The following is a 17,712-nucleotide window of genomic DNA, read 5'->3' as shown; positions in this document are numbered from 1 at the left end:
TTGGGTGATCTGACATCCTTCTCTTTTTTGGAAATCCAGACCTGTTTCAATTCTAGCCTTCTATTTATTTTCAGTAGAATTTATTCAAACCACTGTTATTTTATGCAGTTCACAGGAGTCCAAAGAACATTTAGCAAAGTTAAAATGCAAATAAAGTTTAGATGCGAGTAATGAAAACAAAGATAACTCAAAAAAAATACAATTATCACTGAACTTAAAAAATACTGCATACTTTGACTACAATTTAAACAACAGCTTTAGAAATCTATTGATGGAAGACAATATAGACAAAATTTAGTATTACAGTAAGCTTTAATATTTCAATCTCTTAAAACACAAATAAAAGTGTGCATTTATACACAAAGAGTTTTACAGAACAAAATTATCAGAAAAGATTGTATCAAGAAGTCACTATCTTCAGCAGACATCATCGAGCATCAAAAACTACCACTGGAATACTGCAGTTAAAGAAAAAAATATGTTGTGTTTGAAAAAAAGATGGGGGAGAGGAAAAGAGACTAAGTCTAATCACAACTTTCTACATAAATTATTTCAAAAGTGATCTTTAATAAGCCCCTGAATAGTATCAACAATTCACAGTAGGTTACCCAGTACCCAGCAGACTACAGTAACTTAACGTATCATGCATCTAAAATAGAAAAAAAAAAAAAAGTGCCAGAAAAAAAAAACAAACAGGTGCCAAATAACACTGCAGACAGAGATTGTGCTATAGTAGTTTGCTCTACTGTATTGATTTTTGACCCTGAAGAATTTCTATGTGACTTTTTTGAATCTTCTGTTCTGTTTCCCCTTGTCTCCATCCACAGCTTTCCAAAGGCATTCAAGTGCACTTGTAAAAGGATACATCTTTTTGTCCTTTTCTTGTACATTATTCTGTAGCCACATTCTCTGCACCTGATAGGATCTCTTGCCTTTATTTCATTTTCTGTATGACACTCTGATGTTATGGAGGAAGAAAAAGGAAGTGGGGGCAAAGAAGAACAGCACTGTTAATGCACAGATAACTTTGAAAAGTTGTGATAGACAAATTCCTATTTGTGGAAAACAAACACAGCAAGTGTAATGAATCTGTACCAAGAGATCAATGGTAACAAGATACCATGAAATAAAGAAAAAGAGAAAACAAAAAGCAAGCTTCACTTACATTAAGATAAAAGAGAATCTTGCTAAAAATCACTCAAGTATTACTGCACAGAACACATTCCACACTTGATACTAGATCATCTACTAATGAAAATTTCAGTTCATCCCTCCAAAGCCCGAAGTCTATTGTCTTAAAAGACAAAATATTCCAGGAATTCCTGAAAATCACCAATTTTTAAGTTGTTGATTTATCTATAGGTAAGATGGAATTTGACTACTGTACTTCAGGGAAAGCTGAGTGCCCTTGCAGCACTGTCAATAAAACACACAGGGATTGAGGAGCTCCACACAGCAACACAAGCTCTAGGGAATTACCTCCACAACACTGTGTATGTACCCCATACCTGTGTCACCATCACTGCATAAACCTTTAAACATCATCAGGATATACACCGCAACTATTTGTATCTATGTACCCTTCAGTATAATGACAAAGCACTACTCATTATTAAAATACCAAATGTCCAGTAACAAGTAATAAAAAAATCACTAATGTCTTTTTCTTCACCTCCACAAATGTAAATCATTGGCTGCTGCTTTGGGGGCTGAACGTCCTTCTGTGAATCCATGTTCTAAAACAAAAAATACACAGCATGCACATTAGCTTGGGTTTGGGATTTTTGGTTTGTTTTTTTGTTTCCAAGGCATACACAGACACTTTAATATCTCAAGCTAAAGGTAAGAGAACATGAAATCACTTCCTTAAAAGTAAAGACAAACAAATTCCATTTATATTTGATGCACAGGACATGGGTTAATTCAGGTTGAAAGAGACTTCAGAAAGCCATTTAGTTCAACTTCGTATAAGCAAAGTAACACCAGGTTCTACAGAGCTTTACCACTCTGGTATAGAAAACCTCTAACAATGAGGACAGCATGATATTTTATATTAAACAGTATTTTAAACATTAATGACCAATGAGTAATATTTTTTTTTCTCCTTCCTGCCAATGTTAAGAATTTTCTTCCTGGAAATATAAAGTTCAATAATTTCTTATACGCAACTCATGTAACAATGGTGCAAACAAAGAAGGTAAGCCTTGTCATCTTTCATCCCCTTCTGACACACTACCTAACCTGATACACTATTTATTGTTCTAAGGTATTAGAAATACTGGGAACAGACTGAACTGGGAACAGAAGAGTAGCAGAAATTAAAAAGCAAAACCAATAAATCCCCAAACAAGAAGGGGCCATAGAGATGAAATTCGACCCTTCAAATCCTACCAAATCAAGAGTAATAACTCTATTCTCCAAACACCTCTCAATGTCCTGCAATGGTTCTGATTGTTCAGACTTATTTGAAGACAAGTATTTCTTCATGACATCAGACTAAATAGTTACATATTCTCCACACTCTACAAATCTTTAAGTAATCCTATTCTAACACGTAAATGTACTTGCAACGATGAATTCTAAGGTGGTTACTGTACATAGATAAACACTTTTTTCCCCCACCAAATTTAAGTCTAGACAAGAACATTTCCTATTAAGTTTTTTGAGGCTGCTGTTTTCTGTATTGCTCTTCCATCTGACACAGAAGACAAGAATTCCTAACCCTTATGCCAGTGAATAGCCTTCTTGATGCTTCCTTAGAATGGCTCTCAGATGCTTTTGCTTAATATTACAGCAAATATTATTTCTCTCATCTTTAGAGTTTGTTTCAGCATAAATACAGCTGGGAAAACTATGATACTGAAAACAGGACAGGGCCATTTCATACTTTAGGAGCCTGATCAACACTTAATAAACCATCTTTTTAAAACTCCCACTATGTCACTCCATTTAGGAGAACTGGAAAGAATCCATTAAACTCTACAGCTTTCAAATATGCTACACCACAATCATAGTGGCATCTTAACTCACATGCTGCAGTTTTTTTGTGTTAGCACATTGCAGTAAGATATGAGTAGTCACCCATTACCACTGGAAAACAGCAGACTCTTCTAAAACACAGAGCTAAACTAAAGTGGATGACAGTTGTAGCTAAATAACTTGGGTTAGTGCTGCTTGTGCAGCAAAATTATACTGCTGCTCAGGGCAGCAGTGAACTACAGTTCTGTGTTTTGCAGGGTGGTACCATAGCTCAGCTGGCCTTCACACACCCTGCAGCCCTAAGTGCCACCAAGCTGACAGAGCCAAGAGGCCAATTCATGCATGAACACGTGCTGGGGTGCAGCCAGAATCCATTGCAGAGACATGGGGATACCATGTGCAAGTCACCGCACCAGATCACAGAATGGGAAAGGATGGAAGGGACCACAGTGGGTCATCTGTCCAACCTCCCTGCCTAAGCAGGATCACTCTAGAGCACATGGCACACGAGTGCACCCAGATGGTTCCTGAGTGTCTCCAGTGAGGGGGACTCTGCAACCTCTCCAAACAATCTGTTCCAGTGTGCGGTCACCTGCACAGTAAAGTATAGAGTAAAGAAGTTCCTCCTCCTATTCAGGTGGACTTCCTGTGCCTCAGTTTCTGCCTGCTGGCTATCGTCCTAGTGCTTGGCACCACCAAGAGAAGCCTGGCTTCATCTTCTTGGCACCCCTCGCTTCAGATATTTTTGCATATTAATGAGACCCCCTCTCCGAGCATCTTTCATGCACCCGTAAAGGAGGCCGACCCGCTCACGTCCCGCAGAGCTCACGAAGAAGGGCAGGCAGCCCTTCTCACAGCCACGGGCCCCACGCTGCCCATCCCGCCCCAATTCCGACCTCCCCCGCCGTCCCGCGGGTCTGGCACGCAGAAGCGAAGCCCACGAGGCTGGTCCCGGCCTTTCCCTGCCCACCACAGCCGCCGCAGCGAAGGGAACACCCGAAGGCCCGCCGCAGCAGCGAAGGGAACACCCGAAGGCCCGCCGCCGCAGCCGCCCGCCGCCTGCCCGGCGCACGCCGATGACGAGCGCGCGGCGCCCGCGGGGCGGGCCCTGCTCGGCCCCGCCGCCAGCTCCGGCCTCCGCGCGTGAATAGTAATGGGGCTGGGAAAGCAATGAGTATTGCGTTCTGTGCGCTAACCACCTGGGAAAAAAAGAAAATAAAAGAAAAAGAAAGGCACACAGATTATTTTAAGACACAGGCTTCCATTACAGCAGCGTCAGTTGCCAGTGAAGAGAGTAGGCAGCTGCATGGCTAGGTAAAATGAGCCCAAAGGTACCCGGTGCTTTTATTCTTTTATTTAGCTGTACCAAACATATTCGGGATAGAGAATGCCCCGCGCCAGGTCTGGTCATACGGCTGCGGAGTTTTAAATCACCGAGGTGTTCTACCTCAAGGTTCTGTTTTCAGAAGCATTTTACCTAAAATTTCGTGGATAAACCCGGCATCTTGATATTTTGATGCCGTGGTCGGCATCATACGTACCCACATGAAGCCAAACTTACATACCACAAACATATATATTGCACATTTTAAGTGTAAGGTTCTGTTACGAAAGAAGTTCATATGTCGGTATTTCCCGATGTGCTGAAATAAAGTAGTGCAGGCAAGATTTGAAACGGCGCCGCTTGCTCTTTGTCACTGGCTCCACCTCCCTTGCGGTAGGAATTTTGAATCTTCGACTGCAGAATTAGATGTCTTTGCTGTATTTCCCCCCCACACCCCCATGTTTAACGAATACTATGTTTTGTGAATATGCCAATTTAAACTACTAGATCATTCTAAGGTTCCCTAGTTTAAGGAAAGATCTCTTTCTGTTTCTGAATGCTGAATAAAAATTGTTTCTTAAGCATCCAAATTAGTACGGATGAGGTTTTATCAGTTGTAATTCATTGATGTTCTCCTACCAGCAAATCACCTTCATATAGGACTTGTATCTTACTTAAAATGAACTCGGGTAATAATAAATAGTTGTAGTTTTCCTAATTTTGTGTTTCAATTAAGCGAAATGAAATCACAGTAATGGCTTTAGACTTGCTTCTTCACACTGCTCTTTATGAATAAAGCTAAACATAACTTTTGGGGTGCCAGAATAAAGCACGGGCAAGAAAAATGGTTTGTAAATGGCAGAGGTATTGCTACTTGCATCCGCTCCTCTGCTACAGAGCCGCGGGTATGGGTGGGTACCAAGGGGTTTAAAGAGAGGAGGAAAACAGCCCGAGCTCTATCTTTCTTGGTAAACGCATGGTAAGAAATTACCCAGTCCTAAAAAGCAAATAATAACCCCCCACCCTGGTATTATTTCTCTAGGCTCGTTAGTATTTTAAAAACGCGTTTGTCAACCGACAAATTTAAAAGGACTTAAAAATATCTCCATGAAGAATTCAGTTAATCCTGTGAAAATAATGTTTCCATTGTTAATAAAGAAATAATGTAATCGTTTGATTATTGGCATCCTTTAAACATTCTCTTGAAAAAATAGAATGCTTTGCCAGATCTTAAAGCTTCGGTTACTTCAGCCGTTTCCGATAAAATCCGCCCCTTACGAGAGGAGCGCTTTGGTAAACCCCATTCCCATGTGCTGGTAAATTCTAGCTCTAAAGATGCTCCTTCGGATTTAGAGTAGTGTTGAGAGTGCGTGAGAGACTCCCACTGTACTGTAAAGTGAAATAGTTTTGGGGAATTGGCAGGGAAATGAGAGGAAAAGCTTGCGTGTCGAGACGGGGTAGGCACAGGGGTACAGGTACTTCAGACGGGGGAAGGAAATGCAGCCGTAACCGAGCGCAGGGCGAGTGTTGCAGAATGTCCCACCTCGTTTCACTTGCTCGAAGTAGCGTTCTCAGGTTTTGTTTTTGTTTGTTTGGGTTTTTTTTTTGTTTTGTTTTGTTTGTTTGCGTGGTGGTTTTGTTGGGGAGGGTTTTTGGGAGGGAGACTTTTTTTTTTGTTGAAACACACTTTGTAGTGTGACACTTCTGTGTATTCCATAAAATGTCGCGATTACGACTTGTTAAATTTATTGGATATTTTTGATCCAGCTCGCATAAATCTATCCAGGTTTGAGTGACGGAGACAGAGCTTGCAGTGGCTGTGTCCCACTAGTAAGCTTCCAATTTTACTGAGAAGGCATTTTATAAATAAATACAAATATTTGAAAAACAATTTTATTCAGTTTCTGAGAAACAGACGGCACTACAGAAAGCACTTTCAGAAAAGTTCTACTACCTTAAAGAAAGTTTTTAATGTTTTCTCCTTTTAAAAAGGAAGGGGGAAGATACTCCAAGAGCCTTTTCCTTTTTAGCCATAACTGTTACCTTGTAGTCAAATAAACCGATATTCTTTCCCTAAAAAGTCAGTTTTCCGCCTGCTCTGGGTAGGGAACTTTTAATCCCTTGCTTGCTCGAGCCCTTCTCAGGCTGCCTCACACCAGGAGGAGCGGAATTACCAAAGGGGAATGCTGAGAAATTGCCAGACCCCACGAGCAGGGGTCACGTTACTTAAGCCTTAAGGGAGTTTGCATTTTAAAATGTAGGTGCTGCTTTTAGAGCCGGTTTTAGGACTCTCGTTCAGGTCTGACATTCCCCATCCCGCCGGTGAGAAGCCTCACGTTATCCTTACCGAGCCCAGGAAAACCAGCCATCCCTGTAGTGATAGTTTTGGCGGGTTTGTGTTTGGGTCGGGTTTTTGCTTGGGTTTATTTTAGTATACAAAAAAAAAAAAAAATAAAAAAAAAAAAAAAAAAAAAAACACACACCAAAAAACCCCACCCCCAAAGCCACGTCAAAACCCAGACGCCAGTTTCTGAATTACTATAAGCTTTTTAACAAATTAAACAGGACAAGGCCATTCACCTCAGGGCAAGGTGCGGAAAATGTGCTCTACACTGTAGCCAGGGAGAATGGTCCTTCCTGGAATCTCTGGCAAAAAGTACACGGGGAGATTAGAGGACAGTGTAGGCGGTACTGGAGTCGGGGATCCTCCTCCCGACTGCTTTGAAGGTGATGTACTTGACAAACGCTCTGTTACTGCTTAGTCCTGGGCTGTCAGGCAAAAAGGTGCTAATTAACTCAAATTAACAGCACCCTTATAACGCAAGCTTAAAGGCTGTGGTGCAGATAAGGATTACTAGCTGTGAATGCCTCAGGCACACCCGAGGCTCCCCTCAGCCGCCCCTCAGCGCCGGCGCCCCCGCCCCCCCATTCCCCTCCACCGTAGGGAGCGGACTGGGCTCTGGCAGAGGCGGGAAAACCTCGCCCTCACTGGGCACCTCTGGAGAAGCAGAGCAGGGACAGGAACGATTCAGGGGCGCTTTCACAGTGGGCTGGGTGCGGCGGGGGCCGCGGGGCTGGAGCATAAAGCGTGAGGAGCGCGGCAAGCCTCGCCGGTGCTCCCTCACGTCCCCGAGGGGCGGGCTGGGCCGGGCCGGGCGCTCCCGCTCTCCTCAGGATCGCGGAGGGGGCGGGGAGGCAGCGGTTGGTGAGGGCGGGTAGTTCAAAGCCGAGCGAGGGAAAGCGGCGGCCGCACGCGAGGGGCCGGTGTGGGTGGGGAGAGCGAAGCGGCTCCTCGCCAAGGGCAACGGGCCCGGGCCGGGCGGCGAGAGCCGCTCAAGTTCCTCCAGCCCGCCGTCACTCCTGCTCCTCGCTTTCAGCCCCGCTCAGGGTGCCCCGCCGCCGCCTCAGCTGCAGCCGGTGGCAGGGCGGCCTCCGGGCTCTGCTGCTGTGCCCCCGTTTGCCAGACGAGAGGCGAAGCGGTTGCTTTGCTCGTGTCCGGCATCGCAGGTGACTGAGAGACCCTCGGGTGCTGGTCCTCAGCTACGTCTCAATTTTCGCCATCTCTGGGTAATTAGGCATTGCAGTTAACACATATTTGTGGAGTGAAAACTGTCTCAGCTGGGTAATGTTTCTCTTGCACCTCTGTCTTTTCTCTCTACATCCTTTCTCACTTCAGGTTATCACTAGGGGTAAGCAATACTTTGAATACATCGCCTTTGCATTGGAAGATCTTGATTTGCTTCACAAATTAGGGTAAGCGACCCCATCATGCAGATAGGACTTGGCTATGTCATCTTCAGTATTATTACCTGGAAGGTATCAGTGACTTTGGGGTCGAAGAGCAGTCTGTTTTACTGCAGATACCATATCTGTTTAAATAACAGAGAAAATACTTCTGTATCACCAAGACTTTGTCTGTATCTGTTTTGTTAGCAGTGGTGAACAGTGATTTTTTTTAAAAGGCAGAAAATGTCTTGTTCAATGCATAAGTGTTCTATGTATGTTACTGAGGAATATAAATTGCTAGGAACAGGTGTGGCTTCATCCTAGAATTTATGTCTAAGATGGAGGTACCATTTACATTGCCTTCTAGTAACCAACATTCTTCCCTCTTCAGGGTGCTTGGTAAGACTAAACTTGTCAGGAATTGTTCCTTATCTAAATCTGTGAATCCAGCCCTAAATTTAGTTTGGGTCTCTGAATGGGAATTATTTTGTCCAGTAAACTCCCAGAAAATTTACAGTTGCTTTGTAAATTGATTTGAGAACTGCAAAATAATAATAGATATGAGAAATATACAGCAGAGCACATAAATCTCTCACATGGATTTTGTTACTTCCTCTGTAACTGACTAGTGGTGTGACCAGCCTTTTCTTCCCTGCACATCTGTTTGATGACATCTAACACAAGGCTAAGAAAACTTTCAGGAAGTAGTTAAAGATCCCCAAATGAAAAATGTGTGGTGTTATGGCTCAAATTTAGTAGATGAAATTCTCATAATAGAAAAGTGCTTATAAAAGGTAGTGTTATAAGAGGTTTTGTTAGGTATCTCTTATGAACAGAAATAGAATCTTGTTCTACTATGAGAAATGTTCAGCACCTCTGAAAGGCTTTTCCTTTTGTATTTGTAAAATGAGACCTTTTGTTAAGGTAAAGCTCAATTTGTACTGGTACTACATTTTGGAAAAAAAGTTGTATACAAGCTTGAGGTGTATGCTGGGGTTTGTGTAAATTCCTGAATGGTGCAGGTTGTAAGGGATGTTAGTGATCTTTCAGTTGTGAGCCCCTTCCATGGGCAGGGCCATCTTCTCCTGGATCAGGTTGTTCTGAGCCACATCCAATGTGACCTTAAACACTGCTAGTAATGGAGTGACTTCTCTGGGCAACCTGCTCCATTGTCTCATTGCCTCATAGTGAAGAATTTCTTCCTAACATCTAACCTAACTTTCCTTCTTTCACTTTAAAGTCCTTACGGCCTTGTTTTATCACCAAATGTGCTTGTAAAAAACTCCCTCTCTGGCTTTCTTGGTGGGTACCCATGAGGTACTGAAAGGCTATAATTATTTTTCCTTGAAGGCTTTTCTTCTCCAGGCTGAGCAGCCCTCACTGGCTCAGACTGTCTTCAGAGCAGAGATGCTCCAGCCCTCTGATTATTTTCATGCTCCACTTCTGGACTCGCTCCAACATGTCCATGTCCTTCTTATTTTTGGGGGCCTCAGGGCTGAAGGCAAATTTATTTATGTTCTCCTGCAATATTTCCTAACAGATCCGGATCAATGTCGTGCCCTCACAAGCTCCCTCTGCCGGACGCTGGCATCTACAGCATTCCGCTTTTACTTGAATTACCAAATTTCTTTAACTCTGCTATTCTGACCTCCCTTATAGCTGCAAAATCTTGTTTTGCTGTGATTTTTATGTTATTTGAAACATAAGATTCCTTATTTTATATTGTAATGTTTTAATATTTTTTCTATTCTCAGTTCTCCCATAGAATGCCTGAAATGAAACTGCAAGCATGAGGTTTTCCTGTTGTTGTTTCTTCAGCAAACTGCCTAAAAATTAATTTTCTAAGCCTGGAAGCCTTTGGGCTTTTGTTGAGTGTGTGGTCAGTTTGACTGTATTTAAGGGAAATACAAATATTTCAAAAGGTAAGTGTGGATATGTGATTTTTGGGGTTTTTTTGGGGTTTTTTTTTGGTGGGATTGAGATTTTGAACAGCTGTCCCTACCATTCAGTTTAAATTTCTATCAACATTTTTGACAATAATATCTACTGGCAATATTTTCTAACTAACTACAGTTTTCCAAAATGCAGCATAAAAATGAAGCCTCTATTCTTCTTATAGACTAATGAAGATAATGCCCTTTTGTTATATCAGATTTTTTAAAGGTCTTTGTCTTCTTATGAAAAGAAGAGCTATGCTTATGTGATCCTTTGGTCGCAGCATGAATAATTGACTGAAGTACAGCAGTGTACTTCACAGAGATTTCATACCTTTGAAAATATAGGAAAAAGTTATTTTCTGGTCCACGACAAAGCCTTTTCAGCCTATTTCTAAAAACATGGAATCACAATGTGTAAGATTGGCAGGGACTGCTGGAGATCATCTAGCCCAACTTTCCTGCTTGAGCTGGGTCCTCAGAGCACATTACTCAGGATTGTGTCCAAATGGCTTTTGAGTATCTCCAGAGGAGACCCCAAGAACTCTCTGGGTGGGCTCTTCCAGTGTTTTGTCATCCTCACAGTAATTTTTTCTCATGTTCAGGTGGAACTTTCTATGCACCACTTTCTGCCATTGCCTCTTGCCCTGTCACCTGGCACCATGGGGTAGAGCCTGGCTGCCCTTTTGGTACCTCCCTTCAGACACTGACAGACAGCAATAAGGTCCCTTCTCCAGGCTCTCCAGGCCCAGGAAAGGCTGTACAGCCTTTCCTCATAACTCAGGTGTTCCAGTCCCCTAATCATCTCCATAGTTCTGCTGGACTCTCTCCAGTATTTCTTTGTCTCTCTTGAACTGGAAAGCTCTGAACTGGACGCAGCACTCCAGGTGAGGCCTCAGCAGGGCTGAGCAGATGGTCAGGATCACCTCCCTTAACCAGCTGGCCATGCTTTTCCTAGTGCACCACAGGTACCCTTGGCCTTCTTGGGCACCCTGCTGGCTCATGGACATTTTGCTGTCCACCAGGACCTTCCCTGCAGAGCTGCTTCCCAGCAGGGCAGCCCCCATCCTGTACTGCTGGTCCCTGGGGTTCCTCAGCAGGTGCAGGAGCTGCTTTTGCCTTTGAGTTTCAGATGGTTCTCTGCCCATCTCTTCAGCCTGCCCAGGCCCTTCAGAAGGGCTGCACAGCTCTCTGGGGTATTGGCTGCTCCTCCCAGCTTTGTGCCATCAGTGAACTTGCTGAGGGAGGTGTCTGCCCCTTCATCCAAGTCACAGATGAGAAGTTGAGCTATAGTGGGCCCAGGATCAACCCTTAGGGGACACCAGTACTTACAGATCTACTAAAACATGGAAAAGTCTTGCAGGTGAAATATTAAAAGCTATTTGGAGTTGGTCCTGCAGCAGTAAAGAAGTAATCTCTAATTCAGTAAACACTGGCTTAAAGCTATGCCCTTGTGTTTCCTGTTTGTGCTGTCACTTGTTTCATTGTGTAAAACAGGAAACAAGGTAAAAGTGGAGACAGAAAGCAAACAGGAAAGAAAGGTACTTGCAGAGGTGAATGAGAAAAGGGAACAAAGCACATCAGATTTCAGTTTGCTGTTGTCTTGGAATTATTTTCACATACCTGTCTTTGATAGTTTTTCTCAGTTATGTATGTGGATTTTTTGTTTGTCTGTTTGATTTCATATTGATATTAGCAAGATTGTGTATGTCTTAACCACAAGGTGTCATTCTGCTGTTAAACATCCTTTTCCTTTTGAACTTCTCTTATTGCTGTCTTCTTACAGTAGAAAACAAAGCATTTAAAAAAAAAATTGTAATCATCTTAAAAAGTGCTTTCCATATAGGTCAAAAAATACTAATTAATGACCCAAGATCATCAAAGAATCATTCTGCCTCCCCTCTCTCAAGCAGTTTGGGCTCCCACTGCTTGTATTTTGTGGCTTAGGGCTAGACTAAGAAAGAATTGTTGGGATATTAGCAATGGTTTAGTATTTGATGTTGAAGCCCCCTTTAAAGATTCCTACTTCTGTTTTGAAAGTTCAGTTGCTAATTCTAGGCTTTATGTTCCAGTACATCAGTTCTAGAGGTAACACACTACAGTAAAAGGTGCTGATTCAAACTCCTGAGTCTTGCAACACCGATGTGAGGTACTTTGGTGTCTGTGAGAACAGAGCCCTCTCTCTGCATTTGTCATGACATCTTCTGTACAGTTACTGTGCGTAGAAAGCAGTGACCTAATGCCTCTAGGGTTAGAGTGGAGAAACTCTGCAGTGTATGAGTGGCAAAAGGAAGCCTGTCTCCACACATCTTTTATTTAAGTGTGTGCATTAGCCACTTCTAACCTTTCTAGGAAAATATATAGTAGCTCTTAAATTCTATGTACCTGGTGAGTGTGTGTGTAGTCAGTCATTTTCTTTAAAATGTAAGCCTTCAGAACACTCAGTTGAACACAGAGATGACCAAAAGCAGAGAACTTCTTTACAAAATAACACTTAAATGTTAAGGCAGATAAAAAAAGCACTTCACTTTGTAACTAGAGGTCAAATTCATTCCCTCTGGGGACTCTAGGGTTCTAAATAATATGGAAACTTCAGACTTGTAACTTCATGATTAATCCTCTTATTTAACTTAAGGAGAAAATTACTTTTGTCTAAACTCACCAGAGCTTCTGCTCATTCTTGAGTAGTGAACTATTAGTTGCTGGATGAACCAGTAACAGTGCTAATAAAAATCTTGGCTGTACTGGAACGCTGGGGAGTTTTGTTGCCAATTTCAGCACCAATGAGCCTCTAATCGCTGTGTAGCTTATTTGAAGTGCTTTTCCACAGACAAGGACTGCGAGGTCAATTAGCTGACTGGATATATGTTTGATTTGCCTCACAGTACTGTATGCACTTTAATCACTCATTCTAACCATCTATTTTTGTGTTTATGCATAAGCACTGTTTCTACTGAGACTAATGACAACACTTTTGTTATGACTGTTGTCTTGATAGACTTGCACAAGGCTTTCTCTCTAATCTAAGGGGGTTTTGGTGACTGCTTTTATTGTTTGTTTCAGAAACAACGGTGGTATCTTTATTTACAAAGTCAAAGTGTCAAGCAGAAGATGTCAGACAGTCATCTAGTGAGGTTCAATATTCTTAAAAGAAACAGATTAACACCTCCCAGGAGCAGCTTTAAGTACTCAAATTTTAAAGACACATGTTGCACTTCAGCATTTCTGGACAGCAGATGCAAAGAGTCAGTAAAAGATCCTGATGCAGAACATGAAGAAGCACTGAGCATAACAAGTGTGTCATTGCTACAGGAGCATTCTGAGCATGTCCATCCAAGTGCCTTCTTTCCCAGGTCACCATCGATTGAAAAAGAATTCAATTCTATCTCCTTATCAGATGAAGGAGAAACAAATAGAAGTGCAGATTTTTTTGAAACTCCTAAATCGGGCAGAAAAGGCTCCTCACTACGCAGGAGGCTGCTTTTACCCAATACTGTTGAAGCTGGCACAACTGTAGGATGCTGTGAGAGACAACTTAGTTCTTTAGGAAGCATCAGGAAAAAAATATTCTCTCGGGTTTTGAGTTCTGAAGAAAAGTTTCCACAAACTGCTGTATGTTCTCCAAAAGATAAAGGTTACAAACCTCTGACAACTAGCACTTCAGAACCCGAGAATTCTAATCCTGATTCTCCAAAAAGGAGGCTTTCCTTTTCACAACAAAGGACTTCTACACTAGAGGAGTCCCAGTGTAAGGACCCCTTATTGTTAGAATCAGAAGGTTTATCTCCAATTCAGTGGAAGGATGTCCCTGCTAGTAACACTAATGAATTTAATGAAAATGTTCTTATGAGTGTTAGAGATGGGGTGCTTAGGACTCCTTCCTACAGTAGGAGTAGCCTACCTGAGGCCAGTGAGAGCAAATACCTGACTTCTATCACCAGTCCTGTGGAGAACTTGAACTTTGGACTATGTGATATAAACTCTCCCCCTGTTAAGGTAGCAAATTACCCAGATATTTCAACGCCTGAAGATAGTGGATATAATTCACTTCCTTTGGACAAATCAGGAGACTCATTGTCTGATTATGAGGGATCTTTCCAAGAGCTCTTCCACAAGCACAAAGAAGATTCCAGAACTTTAGACAGTAAAAGAAAGACAAGAAAACTTGAGCGAGTCAGAAGGTTATCCACTCTTCGGGAACTAGGCTCCCAGTCAGAGACAGAAGATAATCATGGCAGTCCTACTTCAGTGCATGTATTAACAAAAGAAAAAGACTTTATCAGCGAAGATCATGAGTTAGTTCTAAAAGAACAGCCTAGTGGAAACCTGGTTGTAAGTCATGGAGATCTCTCAAGAACTCCAGCTCTGAAAATAGTTCATGAAATTTGCTTGCAAAGACAAAGATTGCACGAAAAGCAAATCTCAGAGAACATTGATGGAACAGAAATATTTGCATTAGATCATGTTCTTCCTGGACTTATTGGCAAGAAAATGGGCCTTGAAAAATTAGACATTTTAACAGAATTGAAAGATAGAAATTTAAAACATGTTCTTGCTATAGTTTTAGATGCTTTGACAGTAGAAAGTTTATGCAGGTAAGTACTATTGCTTCACGCACACAAAAAAAGGGAAAAAGATGTGCTTCTGCAAATGAATTAGAATAACTTCTGGAATACTGGGTGTTGTCAACAAAATTTGTTTGTTTCTGAAAAAATGAGAAGTTTTCTCACCATTAACTAAGTAGGTCTTTCAGTGTAGCTCTAAAAAGAAATAGGGGCATTAAAAAGGTAAAAACCCATGGAAAATGAATAAACTCAAAACTAAATAATAATACTTGTAAATTTTAAAATATATCAGAAGTTACTTTAAGCCTAGAGAGTAATTTATCCTCATTACAAGTTTCCAATAGTGCAGAGCACTCAAAACACATTTTATAGAATTTTTATTATGTATTTTATTTCCTCAGTTATTTCTAAGCACAAAAATGCTCAAAGAATTTTGATTCATGAGTAATCTTATAGTTGAATTTCTAACCAATAGGAACTGTTACATTTCACATAAATGCTCTTGATTTCTTTGTTGTAACAAAGGGAATAGGTGAATAGATGAAAGTCTAAGGGCACAGATGTTTTCAGAACTCTCAACACAAATGTGACTAGAAACAATCTTGGTAAGTGGCTTATATGGAGGAAGAAATTAATTTATTTTCCAAGTCAAAGATATGCTGTGCTATTAATGCTGCTGTTGTTTTTAGACTCTTCTGTTATACAGTGATATGTAAAATATGATACCTGTGTTTCATAACAAAATAAAGAACTAGTCTATAGCAGCAGTCTGTAAAATGACCACGAGTTTATGAAATCATGCAAAAATCTTTACCAGGTAGTCTTGCTATCATGACTTTTGCACTACTTGAAAAAAATTGAAAGTGGATATATTTTTTATTTGTTCCAGCATTTGGAAAGTAAGCAAAAGCTGGCGTGAAATCATTGTACAAGACAGAAGTGCAGATAAGAGGAGAAAGTTGTACACAAAACAGCTGAAAGAAGCAGCTCGGGTAAGATAGTTCTCAAAAGTGTTTTTTTAAAAGTGCGAAAGAAGGAAAGACGAAACATCTTGTAAAGTTAAAGAAAAGTAACTGACAGAGACAGTTCCAAAATGAGCAGGTGATGGATTCTAACAGGAGAATGTAATGGCTCTTACTGCTTTTCAGCTGTCTGCAGTTTGAGTACTGGTCTTTCAACCATGTAAGACTCCTATTTACCCCTCCTGCCCTTTCATGAGAATCCTGTAGGATCTCTTCCTTGACTAATTCTAGCTTTAGATTTTAAACTTTACCACTGTTCTCATTTTAAGCTCATACCATTGTGCCATGCTGTTCCTCACTGTCCATTTCACTCTAGCCTGCTGTAGGACCTGCTCTACACTACTTCCTGATTATTTTCAGGACTCCTTGTGTCGCAGTGTCATGGTGTATTTGTGAACATCAGAAGGATATGTAGAAGGCTTTTTAAGGGGCATTTAGAGAAATAAGCATATTAACAGCAGTATATTTTTTTCAGATCTTCCACATGATACATGCACACTTGCTTTTGAGATGTCCTAATTCACAAACATGAGCACCAATAGAGTGCACTACAAGACAGTTGGCTTTTTACCCTGCTCATATGACTTAGTTTTTGTTGATCTCTTGATCCCTTGCTAAGTATAAACAATTAATGGTAAATAATTGTGATATATATAAATAATTTTATTTTCTTATGTGTTGTTGCAGAGGGAAAAAGCTCAAACAAGTAAAATCTAGCTGCAAATCATAAATGAAATAAAATCCTAATTTTCTCCCCCCCCCTTTTTTTTTTGTTAAATAATTATAAACCAACAGGAATATTTATTGAAGGCTGAAGATGCTGCTACAAGACTTAATATTCTCAATAGATCTGCTCTGAGGCCTGTTCAAGCTCAAGCCAGAACTCCTGTTTTCCAGACACCACCTTCACACACTGAACTCACACCTAGGAGATGCAGTTCTGTTCCCCACTCAGCTAGTAGACAGGAAGAATACATAAAAGTAGGTATCTAAGAAATGTTTAATTTTCAGTTTTTAGAGTGTTTTCATTTACAAGAATAAATAGCTCTTTTCTCTCTCCTTTTGCTACAGGTTGCTAAAACTCTGTTCACTGATGAAGCTCTAAAACCCTGTCCAAGATGTCAATATCCTGCTAAATATCAGTTGGTAAAGAAACGGGGACTATGTAGCAGAGAAGCATGTGCATTTGAGTTCTGTATCTTGTGTCTGCACGCATTCCATGGGTCAAAAGAATGTAATAGTTTATCTGCAAAACGGAAGAATAAAAAAGATGCTCCACCAGGAAGTGCCCAAAGCAAAAGAAATTTAAAAAGGCTCTAAATTTGTAAAGCATGTAACTCCTTACATTTAATTGTTTTTCCCCTTCCCCTAAATTCCTAATCTTGTTCCTATTCTTCCTAAAGGTATGCATTTTGAAAGTATCATCCCATTTGTTCTTGTTGACTTACCAAGGTAACCTCTCATGTATATATCTTAATATAATTTTGTTTTTTAAAAAATGAACATTTAAAAATATTTTGCTTTGTTTTACCTGTTGTGTAGCAAGTAGAAACTAACATCTTAATTTTTAAATAAAGTGTCTTAAATGTAGTCTTTAATATTTAGCTTACATGACCTTATTGATGTTTAAAAATGTTATTCTTGTCTTAAAGACAAATTAAAATGATTTCTAAAAAAGTCTTTGAACTCAGATTTATTCATTTTAAATTATAGTAAATATTTATGTCTCAAAGTGGGACACTATGTACATTTGTAAAAATGCTTCTATTAATACGGATGGTAAAATGTCAAAACTTACATATTAGTTATCTGAATTCTTTATTGCAATAATTAATCTGTTCTCCTAGCCTCTGTAAGGGAATTCAGTAGAACAGTAATTTATAAACTAAACTGATGTTGTATGGATATTCTCTTGTACTGAATTTTACACAGTTTTTTGTCTTGAAGACTTTAGGTGATACTGTTTATATTTACATATCTGAAAATGCTGTGGCATCACCTTTGCTGTTGTGAACTTACCTTAATGCTTAATCTGACTTGACTTCAGCTTCCAGATACTAGGTCACCTTCACACTTCTACTTGAGCAAAAGGATCATCTACAGCAGAAAATCACTCTTATCTCTATATATTTATTTATTTCCTAATAAAGGAAATTGAGGTA

The 17,712-nt window shown here is 40.6% G+C and overlaps 2 protein-coding genes across 8 annotated transcripts; one reads left to right on the top strand and one right to left on the bottom strand.

The window, feature by feature from the left end:
* Positions 1-44: 44 nt before the first annotated feature.
* On the bottom strand, positions 45-7,179 carry POLR2K (RNA polymerase II, I and III subunit K). Of its 3 annotated transcripts, XM_064393047.1 has the most exons (5): positions 4,010-4,022; positions 3,876-3,976; positions 1,673-1,736; positions 866-958; positions 294-450 (listed from the first exon to the last, which is right to left on the bottom strand). In XM_064393047.1, exons 3-5 carry the CDS (start codon positions 1,731-1,733, stop codon positions 428-430), a joined length of 177 nt encoding a protein of 58 aa, XP_064249117.1. In that variant the 5' UTR covers positions 1,734-1,736; positions 3,876-3,976; positions 4,010-4,022; the 3' UTR covers positions 294-427. The 3 variants fall into 3 exon arrangements, with proteins under 3 accessions (XP_064249124.1, XP_064249117.1, XP_064249110.1); XM_064393054.1 differs by lacking the exons at positions 3,876-3,976; positions 4,010-4,022 and adding an exon at positions 6,884-7,179 and having other exon boundaries at positions 45-450; XM_064393040.1 differs by having other exon boundaries at positions 3,876-4,058.
* Positions 7,008-17,712, top strand: FBXO43 (F-box protein 43). 5 transcript variants are annotated; one of them, XM_064393010.1, is made up of 7 exons: positions 7,302-7,357; positions 7,980-8,056; positions 9,784-9,951; positions 13,027-14,558; positions 15,418-15,520; positions 16,346-16,531; positions 16,622-17,712. In XM_064393010.1, the coding sequence occupies exons 4-7, from the start codon at positions 13,075-13,077 to the stop codon at positions 16,868-16,870; spliced, it is 2,022 nt and encodes a 673-aa protein (XP_064249080.1). In that variant the 5' UTR covers positions 7,302-7,357; positions 7,980-8,056; positions 9,784-9,951; positions 13,027-13,074; the 3' UTR covers positions 16,871-17,712. The 5 variants fall into 5 exon arrangements, with proteins under 5 accessions (XP_064249089.1, XP_064249080.1, XP_064249063.1 ...); XM_064393003.1 differs by lacking the exon at positions 7,302-7,357 and adding an exon at positions 7,781-7,870; XM_064393019.1 differs by lacking the exons at positions 7,302-7,357; positions 7,980-8,056 and adding an exon at positions 7,008-7,030.

Source organism: Passer domesticus, chromosome 1 (assembly GCF_036417665.1).
Source record: "Passer domesticus isolate bPasDom1 chromosome 1, bPasDom1.hap1, whole genome shotgun sequence".
In the NCBI taxonomy this organism is placed as follows: Eukaryota; Metazoa; Chordata; class Aves; order Passeriformes; family Passeridae; genus Passer; species Passer domesticus.
The sequence above is the reverse complement of the archived record's forward strand: the minus strand, read 5'-3'. Positions and strand labels throughout refer to the sequence as shown.

Coding starts and splice junctions, on each gene's coding strand:
- POLR2K (XM_064393054.1), bottom strand. CDS start 1,733: ATGGATTCACAGAAGGACGTTCAGCCCCCAAAGCAGCAGCCAATGATT. Junction 959..1,672: donor AATGATTTACATTTGTGGAG/GTGAAGAAAAAG, acceptor CCATAACATCAG/AGTGTCATACAGAAAATGAA. Junction 451..865: donor CAAGAAAAGGACAAAAAGAT/GTATCCTTTTAC, acceptor GCAGTATTCCAG/TGGTAGTTTTTGATGCTCGA.
- FBXO43 (XM_064393019.1), top strand. CDS start 13,075: ATGTCAGACAGTCATCTAGTGAGGTTCAATATTCTTAAAAGAAACAGA. Junction 14,559..15,417: donor ACAGTAGAAAGTTTATGCAG/GTAAGTACTATT, acceptor TATTTGTTCCAG/CATTTGGAAAGTAAGCAAAA. Junction 16,532..16,621: donor GACAGGAAGAATACATAAAA/GTAGGTATCTAA, acceptor CTTTTGCTACAG/GTTGCTAAAACTCTGTTCAC.